This window comes from Coregonus lavaretus (assembly GCF_964263955.1).
Source record: "Coregonus lavaretus genome assembly, chromosome: 22".
NCBI classification, from domain to species: domain Eukaryota; kingdom Metazoa; phylum Chordata; class Actinopteri; order Salmoniformes; family Salmonidae; genus Coregonus; species Coregonus lavaretus.
The window spans coordinates 19554168-19572012 of record NC_140009.1 but is presented as its reverse complement, the minus strand read 5'-3'; the positions used below and the strand labels follow the sequence as shown (position 1 = coordinate 19572012).

General features: G+C 46.6%; 1 protein-coding gene across 1 annotated transcript in view; it reads left to right on the top strand.

The window, feature by feature from the left end:
* The window catches only part of LOC311149407 (helicase ARIP4-like), an 82965-nt gene that overhangs the window by 14967 nt on the left and 50153 nt on the right, over positions 1-17845 (top strand). The window contains exon 2 of the mRNA XM_084186591.1: positions 6445-6635. Within this exon, the coding sequence (XP_084042717.1) occupies positions 6503-6635 (133 nt within the window). The 5' untranslated portion in view covers positions 6445-6502. The remainder of the gene's footprint in view (positions 1-6444; positions 6636-17845) is intronic.

Sequence of the window (17845 nt, the reverse complement as noted above, 5' to 3'; positions counted from 1 at the left end):
TGCCCCTGTTTCGAGACAGGTGCATAATAATGGTCCATTCTAAATCAAAATAAATGTCACGCTTATATTATTTAATATATGTAAAGTAGGGCTGTCCCCGACTAAAAAAAAAATTTTGTCGACTGAAAGTCGCCTGTTCTTTCGACCAATCGATTGCTGGACATGTTTAAACGTGTATTTTTCCATATATAGACAAACCCTATGTGTTTTAATAAAATCAGCTAGATGCATTGAGCTTGTCTGATGCTTTAAGCTTACGGTTTGATGCCTCGAGGGCGCCAGAGATCTAGATAACCAGAATAATAAAATCTTAACCTGACCCAACTGTTCTCCTCCTGCGCCTGCTGGCTTTCGCAGATTCTGCCATTACTCTCCTGAAGTTGCTGGTAATAGGCTACACGAGGAGTCGGCAACCTTTATCATGTGGAATGCCAATTTATCTTACAATTTCTACCGATCTGCATGACAGTTATGCACATTTTCGTGAAACAGTTTCATTTAATTTATAATAACGTCTTCATATCTCAAAATCATTGTCATGTGGTTAATCAAAATTCTATCCAAATCTAAATGAAAATGATACAAACCTAAAAAGTAACTTCTATTGCCATTGCGAACTATGTAAAAATTGCCTACATAAAGCCAACAAATAAAAACATTGCAGCCTGCAAGTAGAAAATATCCTGATTTTAAAAATAAATATACTATAAATCACATTGGCTACACATGGCATGTCTGCAACGAACTTGAAACATTGTATCAACTATTAACTGGGGTCTGGCCCGAAGCTTGCTCTAGCCAACATGCAACATTCTGGGCACAGCTGTAGGCTATTTGTGCAAGGTATAAGAAGCAGTGCTTGACTTGGGCAGGAGATCACCACACCTCAAATGTTCTACTGCTTGAGCTCCTGTTCCTCTAATAGAATATTAGCTGAAAAGTATTGTGGCGCTCCTGCACCTAAATATAAACAGTACCAGCACCCAAAATGAGTACCGGAACCTATTTCAGTCCAAGTCAAGCACTGATAAGAAGCCTATTATGGTTATCGAAGAGAGAGAGCTGGAAAGATTTTTCAAATACTTTGAGGAACTATTGTAATTCTCAATGGATGAAAAAACAGACTTCGCTTGCTTGCTGTTTTGAGGTGAAGAAAACATTACCCGCAGCCTCAGCAATGGATTAGTTCACTGAGATGGGCAAGAATAAGATGGGTGTCTTGTGTGCCATTAAAAAGTATGTGGTTGCTACTACTCGACTAAAATAAATATTGGTCGACCAACAGCCTATTGACCAAACAAGCAACCAGTCGAATAATTGGGATCAGCCCTAGTCTGCAGGTTTGGTCCTGCCAGTAAACACTGTGTCTGCTGGTCTGGTCCTGCCAGTAAATACTGTGTCTGCAGGTTTGGTCCTGCCAGTAAACACTGTGTCTGCAGGTTTGGTCCTGCCAGTAAACACTGTGTCTGCAGGTTTGGTCCTGCCAGTAAACACTGTGTCTGCAGGTTTGGTCCTGCCAGTAAACACTGTGTCTGCAGGTTTGGTCCTGCCAGTAAACACTGTGTCTGCAGGTTTGGTCCTGCCAGTAAACACTGTGTCTGCAGGTTTGGTCCTGCCAGTAAATACTGTGTCTGCAGGTTTGGTCCTGCCAGTAAACACTGTCTGCAGGTCTGGTCCTGCCAGTAAATACTGTGTCTGCAGGTCTGGTCCTGCCAGTAAATACTGTCTACAACCGTGTGTTCTAAAAGTTTTTTTTAGTGAAAGCTTAAGTGACGAACATAGAAGGGTCTGAAATAATTTTCTGTGCCCATAGACAATGTTTTATCGTGCCTAGCGGCCATCCCAATTTTCTGTTTGGCTCGCATGCTACGGGATGAACGAGAGGAATCATAACATTGACAAAATACACTATGTACTCTATATGCAAAAGTATGTGGACACCCCTTCAAATTAGTGGATTCTGCTATTTCAGCCACACCCGTTGCTGACAGGTGTATAAAATCGAGCACACAGCCATGCAATCTCCATAGACAAACATTGGCAATAGAATGGCCTTACTGAAGAGCTCAGTGACTTTCAACGTGGCACCGTCATAGGATGCCACCTTTCCAATAAGTCAGTTCGTCAGAGTTCTGCCCTGCTAGAGCTGCCCCGGTCAACTGTAAGTGCTGTTATTGTGAAATGGAAACGTCTAGGAGCAACAACGGCTCAGCCGCGAAGTGGTAGGCCACAAGTGCTGAAGCGCATAGCGCGTGAAAATCGTCTGTCCTCGGTTGCAAGTCCCCGCAGCAATGTATCAACATCTAGTGGAAAGCCTTCCCAGAAGAGTGGAGGCTGTTATAGCAGCAAAGGGGGGACCACTCCATATTAATGCCACATACTTTTGGTCGTGTAGTGTATACAGTGCCTTCGGGAAGTATTCAGACCCCTTGACTTTTTCCACATTTTGTTACGTTACAGCCTTATTCTAAAATTGATTACATTCGTTTTTTTCCCTCATCAATCTACACACAATACCCCATAATGACAAAACAAAAACAGGTTTTTAGAAATGTTTGCTAATTTATACAAATAAAAAAAACGGAAATATCACATTTACGTAAGTATTCAGACCCTTTACTAAGTACTTTGTTGAAGCACTTTTGGCAGCGATTACAGCATCGAGTCTTCTTGGGGATAACGCTATAAGCTTGGCACACCTGTTATTGGGATGTTTCTCCCATTCTTCTCTGCAGAGCCTCTCAAGCTCTGTCAGGTTGGATGGGGAGCGTTGCTGCACAGCTATTTTCAGGTCTCTTCAGAGATGTTTCTCATGGTCTGAGAGTCTAGGTGCCTTTTGGCAAACTCCAAGCAGGCTGTTGTGCCTTTTATTGAGGAGTGGCTTCCGTCTGGCCACTCTACCATAAAGGCTTGATTGGTGGAGTGCCGCAGAGATGGTTGTCCTTCTGGAAGGTTCTCCCATCTCCACAGAGGAACTCTGGAGCTCTGTCAGAGTGACCATCGGGTTCTTCGTCACCTCCCTGACCAAGGCCCTTCTCCCCTGATTGCTCAGTTTGGCCAGGCGGCCAGCTCTAGGAGGATTCTTGGTGGTTCCAAACTTATTCCATTTTAAGAATGATTTAGGCCACTGTGTTATTAGGGACCTTCAATGCTGCAGATTTTTTTTGCTACCCTTCCCCAGATCTGTGCCTCGACACAATCCTGTCTCAGAGCTCTACGGACAATTCCAACGACCTCATGACTTGGTTTTTGCTCTGACATGCACTGTCAACTTTGGGACCTTATATAGACAGGTGTGTGCCTTTCCAAATCATGTCCAATCAATTGAATTTACCACAGGTGGACTCCAATCAAGTTGTAGAAACATCTCAAGGATGATCAATGGAAACTAAGATGCAACTGAGCTCAATTTCGAGTCTCATAGCAAAGGGTCTGAATACTGTAAATAAGGTGTTTTTTAATAGCCTAGGCTGCTATCAGGTTATCTGTGTGTCTGTGTGTGCCGAAACGCCCAGATGGAACGAGTGACACAGACAATGAGCCTCGCTGGCTGTGCGTCTTGTGATGGGTTGTAAATCATCATGGGCTGCAGAGCAACTCTGCTGTCCTCAGAACTGGACAATTATAAACAGATGTGCATTTTTGCCTCCTCTCATTATTAGGCCCAGGCTACTATATGTGTTGTAGGTAGGTTGCACATTGTTAGAATAGTATGGAAATAAGCCTAGGCCAACTACGCATACTTACTTTCATAAGCTTTGGTCAGCTTTGTCCTGAGTTTTGTTTTGACTTCCTCTTGTTCAATTTAACATCTAATGGCCTAAAATATTTGTCATTCAAAATAAATCTGTGAATGAGAATAGCATAGACTTTCATAATTATTCCAATTTAAAAGCTGCAACTTTATGACATTAAACACTATTAGAATAGTTTGGAAAATACTCTTCATAACTTTAGTTTGTCTTAATGCTTTTATGATATTTCAGTTAGTAGGATTAGGCTTTTGGTCATTTGGTTCACAACGGCCTCGCATGCGTCATTTATGTCTTACAGTTGGGCAAAGCATTAGGTTTGTTCAAAGTTCTTATTTAATTTGTATATATTGCTATTGTTGCTTCTATCTTTCATTATTACCTTAGGCCTCCCATGTTTTGGGGTTATTCAAAAACAACTTAACTTTCTGAGAGAGCCTAGAACTCATTCATTGTTTGATCATGAAGTAGCGCGGCAGGAGAAATATAGCATGCATTAAACTGAAAGAGTGGCTTAATAGGCCAAGTCATATTCATATCAAATGGAGAGAAAATAGAACATTTGGCCTTCTTTAACAATAAGATACCGCCGTGTCTGCTATAAAAATAGACTTCGACTATTGGCCCAGATCATCCGACACTTGAGAGAGAGAGAAAATAATAACAATTCTGACCTGATATTTTGCGCCACTTTGGTAACTAGATTGTTCTCTTGCATTGTGTAAATACAACATTTATTGAAATGGGCTATAGCAAATAGAAATTTAGGAAATTTACTCAGGGTCAACCATGCACTGCCCTGCTGTGCACTGCCTGATCCAATTCTGATCGGAGTAATGTTTTGATATTGTGTTCTTTTTTGGTAAAATCTATAGTAGTTGTCCTCCAATTCTTTTTACTTGCCCCGGACAAGCTTTAATGTAGAGCTCTGTTGTGAGGACATACTTTTTAATACTTTGTGTTCTTATTGAGGTAACCCTGCCAACCAAGAGGTAGAGCTACACATTTCATAACGACATAAGGCTAGGCTAGGTAGGTGAAGAGAGTCTCATGACTACAGAATTGTTCTCAATCTTGAATGCCACCGTCCTTAGCGCTGAATAGGCTATAATTAAGCAATAAGGCCAGAGGGGTTGTGGTATATGGCCAATATACCACTGCTAAGGGCTGTTCTTACACACGACGCAACGCGGATTGCCTGGATACAGCCCTTAGCCGTGGTATGTTGGCCATATACCACAAACCCCCGAGGTGCCTTATTGCTATTATAAACTGGTTACCAACGTAATTAGAGCAGTAAAAATAAATGTTTGTCATACCCATGGTATACGGTCTGATAAACCACAGCTTTCAGCCAATCAGCATTCAGGGCTCGAACCACCCAGTTTATAATGTAGAATAAAGCTCCTTCTCCCTTCCTCTTTTTTACTCAAACAATAACATATAGGCTAGGCACACATATGTGCGTACACACACACCTCCTGAACACTAGGCTATCACACTTCAGGCTGGCTGGGGGCATGTGGCTCATGTCACAGATAGCAAAACAGAACAGAGGCCTTGCAGAGGGAAAACAAAGTTATTCAATAGTCTAATAAAGCAATTTTCAGCAGCACCACAACACCATCCTGCCTGGCTGGCTGTGACTCACTGTACTGAGGCTGAGGGGACAGTGAGAGAGGAGCAGTGTGGCAGAACACGATCTTGGCGTTTGAGGACGTGTGTGTGTACTACATCAGTGGTTCCCAAACTTTTTCACTTGGGCTCCCCTTCCATCATTGAGGAACATCCCACGCCTCTAGGGGATACACCCCACAGTTTGGGAACCACACTGTCTTGAGGGCACGTGTGTACGCAAAGTACTTGTTGAGGGATGAAAGGAGAGAGAGCGGGTGAAAAGAGAGAGAGAGAGAGAGAGAGGGTGAAAAGAGAGAGAGGGTGAAAAGAGAGAGAGGGTGAAAGGAGAGAGGGAGAGGGTGAAAGGAGCAAGAGAGGGGGGGGTGAAAGGGGAGAGAGAGAGAGGGGGGAGTGAAAGGGGAGAGAGAGAGAGGGGGGGGTGAAAGGAGAGGGAGAGGGGGTGGGTGAAAGGAGAGGGAGAGGGGGGGGTGGGGGTGGGTGAAAGGAGAGGGAGAGGGGGGGGTGGGGGGGGTGAAAGGAGAGGAGGGGGGGTGGGGGGGGTGAAAGGAGGGGGGGTGGGGGGGGTGAAAGGAGAGGGAGAGAGGTGGGTGAAAGGGGAGAGGGAGATAATTAAGAAATAAAGGGAGATAGCAACGTTGTGGTGAACATCTATGGAAACAATGCTGTCCTCTCCTTGGGGTATGAATGAACCCCCTGCACCGTACCTCAGATCCACCCTCTTCTTGGCAAGTCCATGTTCCCCTATAAAACCCAGTCAATCCTCAATGACTTGTGTATTGGAAACATTAAGGATGGGAAGGAGATGTTGGTGTGGTTGTTGACATTGGGACGTATGATGATGAAGTCAATGGTTATTGTTACATGGCTTTGAGCAATTATGTGCGTTGTCAGTTATCCCTCTGCAAGGTTTTCAAGTTAACGGTATTGTGTGCGTGTGTTCGTTTATTCAATTGTTTTTTATTTGCACTGTAAGGCCTGGAACAAAGACAAAATAACTGTGTAGGCTACATTTTATGACAAAGCAGTGTCCAAATAAGAAGTGTGTGTGTTGCAGGTGGCCTGTGTGTGTGTGAGGATGCCTAGGTAATGCCTCTGGGTGACAGAGGGACACCATGTCTGACAAGGGGACCTCAGGGAGAGACATGGAGCCCCACCTTCTCAACAGTGAGGAAGAGGAGGACGAGCTGGAAGAAGAGGAGGTGGAGGAAGATGAGAACAACGGAGATGATGAAGAAGATGTCCCTGGTAGGTGGAAACTGAAAGAAGACACACACACACAGATTAATGTTGTCTTAAGAAATGCAATGAATAGAGCTGATATGATTCCATGTGCTACAGTTTCATTATATTATGTCCGGCATGGACAGGGTTAACTAAGAGGCTTATACAACAGGTTTTGATGGGAGGAAAATTACTTGTAATTGAGGAGTTGCAAGTGACCATGAGTGATATTGAACTGATTTTGATAAGTTCTTTTAAAACCACACAGTCATATCTCCTCAGTGGTGTGTGTGTGTTCCCTTTTCTGATTGTGTTTATCTAACAGCATTTACACAGATTTTCGGGGTAGTCTTTGGTAGTATGACTACAATAGATAAATTCTGTCTAAACTCTGTTCCTCTACAAGAGAGGTCGGCTGTTGAAAGTGGAAGAAAAGAGAAAGAAGGAAAGTAAAAAGCAGGAGAGAGATGGTTGAGGAGGAAGAGGGAAAGGGGATGTGTTATTTCCTCTCCCAGCCTCAGCGCTGCTTGCTCTCTGGGTTGTGGTGACATTCACACAGCCGTTTTTGGGTATGTTACTGTGACACTGTGTTACACAAGCGCATTATGAAAGACGGCCCTCAACCCCTCCCCTCCTCCCCTTCTCTTTGTGTCTGCGCAGCTATGCCTCGTTCAGCCCCACAGCACAGCGCTACTGCAGCCTTGCAGCACACACGCACGCACACAGCTACGTTATTAGTCATCAGAGTTAGGTTTTTTTGTGGGAATGAATAATGGAGTTTGAGCCTGAATCTTTGTTCTGTTCTTTTGTTATGTTTTCTACTATAAATAGTTGGTTCACAGTCAGGAAAATGGATGGCCCTCGACATGTAGGCTAGCTACTGTACTTTGACTCTGCTCAGTGTCAGACCTTAATTACTCGCTCACACTCCTACTTACTCTCTCACACACACGCATGCCGACATACACACACACACACACACACACACGGCACATACACGAACACGTCACACATATATGTACACATAACCTAAGCCCAGAACCACGTTGGCGCCTTTTATTCTCAAGATGTGGGTGATGTAACAAACAATAGGAGAGCGCCTCCAACAGTTCCTCATGAAATGACCCGCTGTAAACAAGCAGAACAGAGCAGCTAATTTAACAAACGTTTTTATTGATTAGCATTCGGGATAATGTGTATCCAAGTCTTTACTGTGTTGTGGTGTCAGAAAATGTAATATCTGCTTTCACTGGACGTCTTCACAGGTTTTGAAAACTATCAGAAATAAACAGCACAACACGGTAGTGTCAATTATTACTTAGGCTATGGAGGAGAAGGTGGCGCTCTCGGAACGTTCAGACAGAAACTGCATTTGCCCAACTATATACAGTGCATTCGGAAAGTATTCAAACCCCTTTTACTTTTTTCACATTTTGTTACGTTACAGCTTTATTATAAAATTGATTAAACTTATCAATCTACACACAATACCCCATAATAACAAAGCAGAAATGTTTGCTAATTTATTAAAAATAAGAATTTAGACCCTTTACTCAGTACTTTGTTGAAGCACCTTTGGCAGCGATTACAGCATAGAGTCTTCTTGGGGATGACGCTACAAGCTTGGCACACCTGTATTTGGGGAGTTTCTCCCATTCTTCTCTGCAGAGCCTCTCAAGCTCTGTCAGGTTGGATGGGGAGCATTGCTGCACAGCTATTTTCAGGTCTCTCCAGAGATGTTCGATCGGGTTAAAGTCTGGGCTCTGGCTGGGCCACTCAAGGACATTCAGAGACTTGTCCCGAAGCCACTCCTGCGTTGTCTTGGCTGTTTGCTTAGGGTCGTTGTCCTGTTGGAAGGTGAACCTTAGCCCCAGTCTGTGGTCCAGAGTGGTCTGGAGCAGGTATTCATCAAGGATCTCTCTATACTTTGCTCCGTTCATCTTTCCCTCTATCCTGACTAGTGTCCCAGTCCCTGCCGCTGAAAAACATCCCAACAGCATGATGCTGCCACCACCCATCTCCACAGAGGAAAACAGTCCAATTTGGACCCCAGACCAAAACCCTGGAATGAGTAAGTGTCTAAACTTTTGACTGTGTGCGCGCGTTGGTCCCATGTTTCATGAGCTGAAATCCCAGAAATATTAAAGAAGATTAAACAGCTTGATCATTACACAGGTGCATCTTGTGCTCTAATTAAAGGCCACTCTAAAATGTGCAGTTTTGTCACACAACACTATGCCACAGATGTCTCAAGTTTTGAGGGAGCGTGCAATTGTCATGATGACTGCAGGAATGTCCACCAGAGCTGTTGCCAGAGAATTCAATGTTAATTTCTCTACCATAAGCCACCTCCAACGTCGTTTTAGAGAATTTGGTAGTACGTCCAACCGGCCTCAACCCCAGACCACGTGTATGGCATCGTGTGAGCGAGCGGTTTGCTGACATCAACGTTGTGAACGGTGTCCCATGGTGGCGGTGGGGTTATGGTATTGGCAGGCATAAGCTACGGACAACGAACACAATTGCATTTTATCGATGGCGATTTGAATACACAGAGATACGTGACGAGATCCTGAGGCCCATTGTCGTGCCATTCATCCACCTCCTATGACCTCATGTTTCAGCATGATAATGCACAGCCCCATGTCGCAAGGATCTTTACACAATTCCTGGAAGCTGAAAATGTCCCAGTTCTTCCATGGCCTGCATACTCACCAGACTGGTCACCCATTGTGCATGTTTGGGATGCTCTGGATCAGTGTCTACGACGGCGTGTTCCAGTTCTCGCCAATATCCAGTAACTTCGCACAGCCATTGAAGAGGAGTGGGACAACATTCTACAGTCCACAATCAACAGCCTGATGTGGAGATGTGTCTCTCTTCATGAGGTACACTACTGTTCAAAAGTTTGGTGTCACTTAGAAATGTCTTTGTTTTCGAAAGAAAAGCATGTTTTTTGTCCATTAAAATAACATCAAATTGATCAGAAATACAGTCTAGACATTGTTAATGTTGTAAATGGCTATTGTAGCTGGAAACTACAGAAAACGGCTGATTTTATTATGGAATATCTACATAGGCGTACAGAGGCCCATTATCAGAAACCATCAGTCCTGTGTTCCAATGGCACGTTATGTTTGCTAATCCAAGTTTATCATTTTAAAAGGCTAATTGATCATTAGAAAACCCTTTTGCAATTATGTTAGCAAAGCTGAAAACTGTTGTGCTGATTTAAAGAAGCAATAAAACTGACCTTCTTGAGACTGGTTGAGTATCGGGAGCATCAGCAATTGTGGGTTCGATTACAGGCTCAAAATGGCCAGAAACAAAGAACTTTCTTCTGAAACTCGTCAGTCTATTCTTGTTCTGAGAAATTAAGGCTATTCCAGGCGAGAAATTCCAAGAAACTGAAGATCTCGTACAACGCTGTTTACTACTCCCTTCACAGAACAGCGCAAACTGGCTCTAACCAAAATAGAAAGAGGAGTGGGAGGCCCCGGTGCACAACTGAGCAAGAGGACAAATACATTAGTGTCTAGTTTGAGAAACAGACGTCTCACAGGTCCTCAACTGGCAGCTTCATTAAATAGTACCCGCAAAACACCAGTCTCAACGTCATCAGTGAAGAGGCGACTCCGAGATGCTGACCTTCTAGGCAGAGTTACAAAGAAAAAGCCACATCTCAGACTGGCCAATAAAAAGAAAAGATTAAGATGGGCAGTCTGAGATATGGCTTTTTCTTTGCAACTCTGCCTAGAAGGTCAGCATCCCGGAGTCGCCTCTTCACTGCTGACGTTGAGACTGGTGTTTGCAGGTACTATCTAAGTTAATTTGTATACTAGACTAATATTTAGAGGTAATAACTTGAATAATAATAAAGAAATGCTGCTGATAATAACGCAGTGTAACGGTAATAGGGAAGTATGCACCAATTCCCCCCCACCCCGGAACGGTGACCGTGTACATTGGTCTGGCCAATTACTGTGATCTCAAATTCCAAGACCTTCACAGCCCTACAATCACTGTCACACCATCCTTAGTACTTCACTAACAAGCAGTCCAACATGTGCTGTTGATACAGTATCTATCTGAGGTAACGTGTCTGCCTGAGGCCATGGAAGATAGAGCAGCACACACACAGAGGAAGCTTAATGCATAAGAACATTTGTGTTTGTCATAATTGGGAGAGCAACAGCCTGTATGTTGCCATGTGACTCATGTATGCTGGCCAATTTAACTGTTCTTTCTGGGCTCTGAAGTTTCTTTGGTGCTCTTTCTCTCGCCCTCCCTCTTTTTTTCTCTCTCTCTCGCGGATAATGGTCACAGAGCACCGTCACCTATGCCACCTGCTCTGCACTGTTTCTGTCGCCATAACAACTGGAGCCTGGATGCTCACTCTCTCCCCCTTTCTCTCTCTCTCTCTCAAAGTTGTGAGCATACTTATTTTTGCTTCCTCCTCTCCGTCTTTCGTCTTTTCTCTCCTCTACCAACCCTTTTGCTGTGATACCTTACCAACGCTCCCACAGGAAGTTCAGTTCGCTTCTCTCCTCTATCAAATCAAATCAAATCAAATTGTATTGGTCACATGCGCCGAATACAACAGGTGCAGACATTACAGTGAAATGCTTACTTACAGCCCTTAACCAACAGTGCATTTATTTTTAACAAAAAAAGTAAAAATAAAACAACAACAAAAAAAGTGTTGAGAAAAAAAGAGCAGAAGTAAAATAAAAAACAGTAGGGAGGCTATATATACAGGGGGGTACCGGTGCAGAGTCAATGTGCGGGGGCACCGGCTAGTTGAGATAGTTGAAGTAATATGTACATGTGGGTAGAGTTAAAGTGACTATGCATAAATAATTAACAGAGTAGCAGCAACGTAAAAAGGATGGGGTGGGGGGGGCAGTGCAAATAGTCCGGGTAGCCATGATTAGCTGTTCAGGAGTCTTATGGCTTGGGGGTAGAAGCTGTTGAGAAGTCTTTTGGACCTAGACTTGGCACTCCGGTACCGCTTGCCGTGCGGTAGCAGGGAGAACAGACTATGACTAGGGTGGCTGGAGTCTTTGACAATTTTGAGGGCCTTCCTCTGACACCGCCTGGTATAGAGGTCCTGGATGGCAGGAAGCTTGGCCCCAGTGATGTACTGGGCCATACGCAGTACCCTCTGTAGTGCCTTGCGGTCGGAGGCCAAGCAGTTGCCATACCAGGCAGTGATGCAACCAGTCAGGATGCTCTCGATGGTGCAGCTGTAGACTTTTTTGAGGATCTGAGGACCCATGCCAAATCTTTTCAGTCTCCTGAGGGGGAATAGGCTTTGTCGTGCCCTCTTCACGACTGTCTTGGTGTGTTTGGACCATGATAGTTCGTTGGTGATGTGGACACCAAGGAACTTGAAGCTCTCAACCTGTTCCACTACAGCCCCGTCGATGAGAATGGGGGCGTGCTCAGTCCTCTTTTTTTTTTTCCTGTAGTCCACAATCATCTCCTTTGTCTTGGTCACGTTGAGGGAGAGGTTGTTGTCCTGGCACCACACGGCCAGGTCTCTGACCTCCTCCCTATAGGCTGTCTCATCGTTGTCGGTGATCAGGCCTACCACTGTTGTGTCGTCGGCAAACTTAATGATGGTGTTGGAGTCGTGCCTGGCCATGCAGTCATGGGTGAACAGAGAGTACAGGAGGGGACTGAGCACGCACCCCTGAGGGGCCCCCGTGTTGAGGATCAGTGTGGAAGATGTGTTGTTACCTACCCTTACCACCTGGGGGCGGCCCGTCAGGAAGTCCAGGATCCAGTTGCAGAGGGAGGTGTTTAGTCCCAGGATCCTTAGCTTAGTGATGAGCTTAGAGGGCACTATGGTGTTGAATGCTGAGCTGTAGTCAATGAATAGCATTCTCACGTAGGTGTTCCTCTTGTCCAGGTGGGAAAGGGCAGTGTGGAGTGCAATAGAGATTGCATCATCTGTGGATCTGTTGGGGCGGTATGCAAATTGGAGTGGGTCTAGGGTTTCTGGGATAATGGTGTTGATGTGAGCCATGACCAGCCTTTCAAAGCACTTCATGGCTACAGACGTCAGTGCTACGGGTCGGTAGTCATTTAGGCAGGTTATCTTAGAGTCCTTGGGCACGGGGACTATGGTGGTCTGCTTGAAACATGTTGGTATTACAGACTCAGTCAGGGACATGTTGAAAATGTCAGTGAAGACACTTGCCAGTTGGTCAGCACATGCTCGGAGTACACGTCCTGGTAATCCGTCTGGCCCTGCGGCCTTGTGAATGTTGACCTGCTTAAAAGTCTTACTCACATCGGCTACGGAGAGCGTGATCACATAGTCATCCGGAACAGCTGGTGCTCTCATGCATGCTTCAGTTTTTCTTGCCTCGAAGCGAGCATATAAGTGGTTTAGCTCGTCTGGTAGGCTTGTGTCTCTGGGCAGCTCGCGGCTGTGCTTCCCTTTGTAGTCTGTAATAGTTTTCAAGCCCTGCCACATCCGACGAGCGTCAGAGCCAGTGTAGTACGATTCAATCTTAGCCCTGTATTGACTCTTTGCCTGTTTGATGGTTCGTCGGAGGGCATAGCGGGATTTCTAAAAAAAAAAAAAATCCTTGAAAGCGGAAGCTCTACCCTTTAGCTCAGTGCGGATGTTTCCTGTAATCCATGGCTTCTGGTTGGGGTATGTACGTACGGTCACTGTGGGGACGACATCATCGATGCACTTTATTGATGAAGCCAGTGACTGATGTGGTGTACTCCTCAATGCTGTCTGAAGAATCCCGGAACATGTTCCAGTCTGTGCTAGCAAAACAGTTCTGTAGCTTAGCATCTGCGTCATCTGACCACTTTTTTATTAACCGAGTCACTGGTGCTTCCTGCTTTAGTTTTTGCTTATAAGCAGGAATCAGGAGGATAGAGTTATGGTCAGATTTGCCAAATGGAGGGCGAGGGAGAGCTTTGTATGTGTCTCTGTGTGTGGAGTAAAGGTTGTTTAGAGTTTTTTTTCCTCTGGTTGCACATTTAACATGCTGGTAGAAATTAGGTAGAACGGATTTAAGTTTCCCTGCATTAAAGTCCCCGGCCACTAGGAGCGCTGCATCTGGATGAGCGTTTTCCTGTAGATTTATGGCCTTGTACAACTCATTCAGTGCAATCTTAATGCCAGCATTGGTTTGTGGTGGTAAATAGACAGCTATGAAAAATATAGATGAAAACTCTCTTGGTAAATAGTGTGGTCTACAGCTTATCATAAGATACTCTACCTCAGGCGAGCAAAACCTTGAGACTTCCTTAGTATTTGATTTTGTGCACCAGCTGTTGTTTACAAATATACACAGACCGCCACCCCTTGTGTTACCGGAGTCAGCCGTTCTATCCTGCCGATGTAGCGTATAGCCCGCTAGCTGTATGTTATCATTGTCGTCGTTCAGCCACGACTCGGTGAAAAATAGGATATTACAGTATTTAATGTCCCGTTGGTAGGATAACCGTAATCTTAGGTCATCCAATTTGTTATCCAAAGATTGAAGATTGGCTAATAGGATTGATGGAAGAGGCAGTTTACTCGCTCGCCGTCGGATCCTTACAAGGCACCCCGATCTACGTCCACGATATCTCTGTCTCTTCCTCACGCGAATGACGGGGATTTGGGCCTTGTCGGGTGTCTGTATGATATCCTTCGCGGCCGCCTCGTTGAAGAAAAAATCTTCGTCCAATTCGAGGTGAGTAATCGCTGTCCTGATATCCAGAAGCTCTTTTTGGTTATAAGAGACGATGGCAGAAACATTATGTACAAAATAAATTACAAATAACGCGGAAAAACACACATAATAGTACAAATGGTTAGAGGGCTGTAAAACGGCAGCCATCTTCTCCGGCGCTGTTCACTACCAACCCTTTTGCTGTGATACCTTACCAACGCTCCCACAGGAAGTTCAGTTCGCTTCTCTCCTCTACCAACCCTTTTGCTGTGATACCTTACCAACGCTCCCACAGGAAGTTCAGTTCGCTTCTCTCCTCTACCAATCCTTTTGCTGTGATACCTTACCAACGCTCCCAAAGGAAGTTCAGTTCGCTTCTCTCCTCTTTATTTTCTTCCTCCATCCCTCTCTCCCCGTCTACCTCTGGTTCCCTTGTGCTGGTGTGAGAGCTCAGTCCTGTATGAGGTGCTATGTTAGTGCCCTCCACCTCCCCTCTGTGTGCAGTTCAAAACACCAACAGCCACACATGGAGGCAGTGGAAAAGTATAGGTAGGGTGGCAGCTGAGGTCAGACGGACAGAGCGAGGTCGTGCCATAAACAAAGCATAGAGTGACTGACTGTGTGAAGCGGGAGACAGACATGCTGCAGGCAGGGAGAGAGGCCGACAGGGTGGCAGGCAGGGAGAGAGGCCGGCAGGGTGGCAGGCAGGGAGAGAGGCCGGCAGGGTGGCAGGCAGGGAGAGAGGCAGACAGGGTGGCAGGCAGGGAGAGAGGCCGGCAGGGTGGCAGGCAGGGAGAGAGGCCGGCAGGGTGGCAGGCAGGGAGAGAGGCAGACAGGGTGGCAGGCAGGGAGAGAGGCCGGCAGGGTGGCAGGCAGGGAGAGAGGCCGGCTGGGTGGCAGGCAGGGAGAGAGGCCGGCAGGGTGGCAGGCAGGGAGAGAGGCCGGCAGGGTGGCAGGCAGGGAGAGAGGCAGACAGGGTGGCAGGCAGGGAGAGAGGCCGGCAGGGTGGCAGGCAGGGAGAGAGGCCGGCAGGGTGGCAGGCAGGGAGAGAGGCCGGCAGGGTGGCAGGCAGGGAGAGAGGCAGACAGGGTGGCAGGCAGGGAGAGAGGCCGGCAGGGTGGCAGGCAGGGAGAGAGGCCGGCAGGGTGGCAGGCAGGGAGAGAGGCCGACAGGGTGGCAGGCAGGGAGAGAGGCCGGCAGGGTGGCAGGCAGGGAGAGCGGGAGAGAGGGTGGCAGGCAGGGAGAGAGGCTGACAGGGTGGCAGGCAGGGAGAGAGGGTGGCAGGGTGGCAGGCAGGGAGAGAAGGTGGCAGGGTGGCAGGCAGGGAGAGAGGGTGGCAGGCAGGGAGAGAGGGTGGCAGGCAGGGAGAGAGGCCGGCTGGGTGGCAGGCAGGGAGAGAGGCCGGCTGGGTGGCAGGCAGGGAGAGAGGCCGGCAGGGTGGCAGGCAGGGAGAGTGGCCGACAGGGTGGCAGGCAGGGAGAGAGGCAGACAGGCAGCCATCCCACCCCCTGGTTCCTGTGGAGCTGCTCAGAGCTGCAGCATGTGCGTCACAGTCCAGGGAACAACAGGAGCCGTTAGTCAAAAATGTACTTTGAAAAATAGTCGAGGGGGGCTGAGAGCAGCTAAAAATGCCCTGTAGACAAGACCAGGGGAAGGTTCTGTACAAGGTCAAGGGTGTGTGTGCGAGACCATGGATGTGCAGCCCAAAGTTCTAGTAGTCTGGTTTAAAGCACCATGTTACAGCTCCGAGGGCCCAGGGCTGGTTCCTCTGCCCAGCAGCAGCTCCTGTTTCTGGGTCAAGTTGAGTGTGTGAGCCGTGTTTGTGACCTGGATACTGGGTGAGCAGAGAAGAGCAGAGGGGGAGCAAGGGTGATAGGGAACTAGAGCCACAGCTGGGCCTGGGGAGAACCATCATGAGGGAACAAACTGGGAGGTGAGAGCCGGTACTACAGACTGGGGGAGGTATTACCAAAGGCGGCCGCATGCTTCCCAGACGAAACAGTTGGTAGAGTTGGTGCATATATCATGACAACATTTTGTGACGTTTTGGACTTCGGCTAGGGTTTTGTCGGCTGTTCGAGCACACAAAAAATGTTCTGGAGGCAAGCCGAAGTTCGGACCCGAAGTTTACGCCCCTTCGTCGGTGATTGGTCAGCAGTAGAGATTCTTCAATAAAGTATTTGTTGTCATTCAACGAGAGATGACCGTTTTCATGCACAGTTTTTCATTGAGAAATACTGTACCAAACATCTTAGTTAGATGTCAAATTGCGTAATTTTTTAAACCTTTATTTAACTAGGCAAATAAGTTAAGAACAAATTCTTATTTACGATGACGGCCTACTTGTAAAGCCCCCCCCCCCCCCCGGCCAAACCCTCCACTAACCCGGACGACGCTGGGCTAATTGTGCGCCGCTCTATGGGACTCCCGATCACGGCTGGTTGTGATACAGCCCGGGATCAAACCCGGGTCTGTAGTGACGCCTCTAGCATTGCGAGGATAATTCTGATTAATTCTGACTATTTTGAGGAAGTGAATACTGGCTACGACGTCTCAAAATGGACAAACAGTACTATTTCCATTTTTTTCTTGTTTTTCAAGCGAAGGTCTTTTTAAGGGAGTATGCGAGCACACTCGTTCTGTTCGGCTAGCCAAGTTTGTCTAGGAGCCAGCCAAACTGAAGCATGCTGACGACTTAAGGCTGTCACACTGTCACTCATCAAAGACAACAGCTCTTAAGAGTTTTATGTGTGTGTGTGTGTGTGTGTGTGTGCATGCGTGCGTGCGTGCGTGCGTGCATGCATGTGTGTGCATGTTTTCTTTTTTGTGTGTGTTCTGTGCATGTGTTTGTGCGTCTGTCTGTCTGTTGGTGATAATAGTAGGGAAGTCTGTTTTGTACAGCAGTAAACAAATCCAGCACATTGTTTTGTCCCTGCTTCCCTTTTGCTGTGTCACTCAACCGGAACATTCTGACTTGGATTTGAATGTTGTTTATCAGTGTCAATTACCCAGTCCATGCCCCCTTTCATTTGCTGAGCCTGTTTATGTAAACAGAGCGAAATGTGAGCTAAGAGACTTGAGCGAAGTAAAGGCGTGTCTATGGAGATGTGTGGCAAAGTTGAGCATGGGGGAAACAGCCTACTCTTTGGGATGAGAGGAGACTTCAGAAATCTTTATAGGGCTGGTTCTATCTCTTCTTTCCCCTCCTCCTCCTATCTCTTCTTTCCCCTCCTCCTGCTTCCTCTCACCCTCTCTTGTTTCTAGCTCTTTCCTTCACAAGGGGAGGCGGGGGAGGGGAGTGTAAAGATGTGGGTTAGTGTGTGCAGCCTCTGCGTGAGTGTGTTTGTAAAGTGATCCGGGTAAGCTGGATGTGTGTGTGTTTGCAAGGGTCCCGGGATCTGGCTCCACCACATTGTTTTGAGCGCCCCCTCCTCTATTTCTTTTTCCTCATTCCATCTGTTCCATCTGTCCGATTGAACTCTCTCACCTCCATTACCTAAGGCAGCCTCACTGAGGAGGAGGGGCCTGCTGACATCATGCCAACAT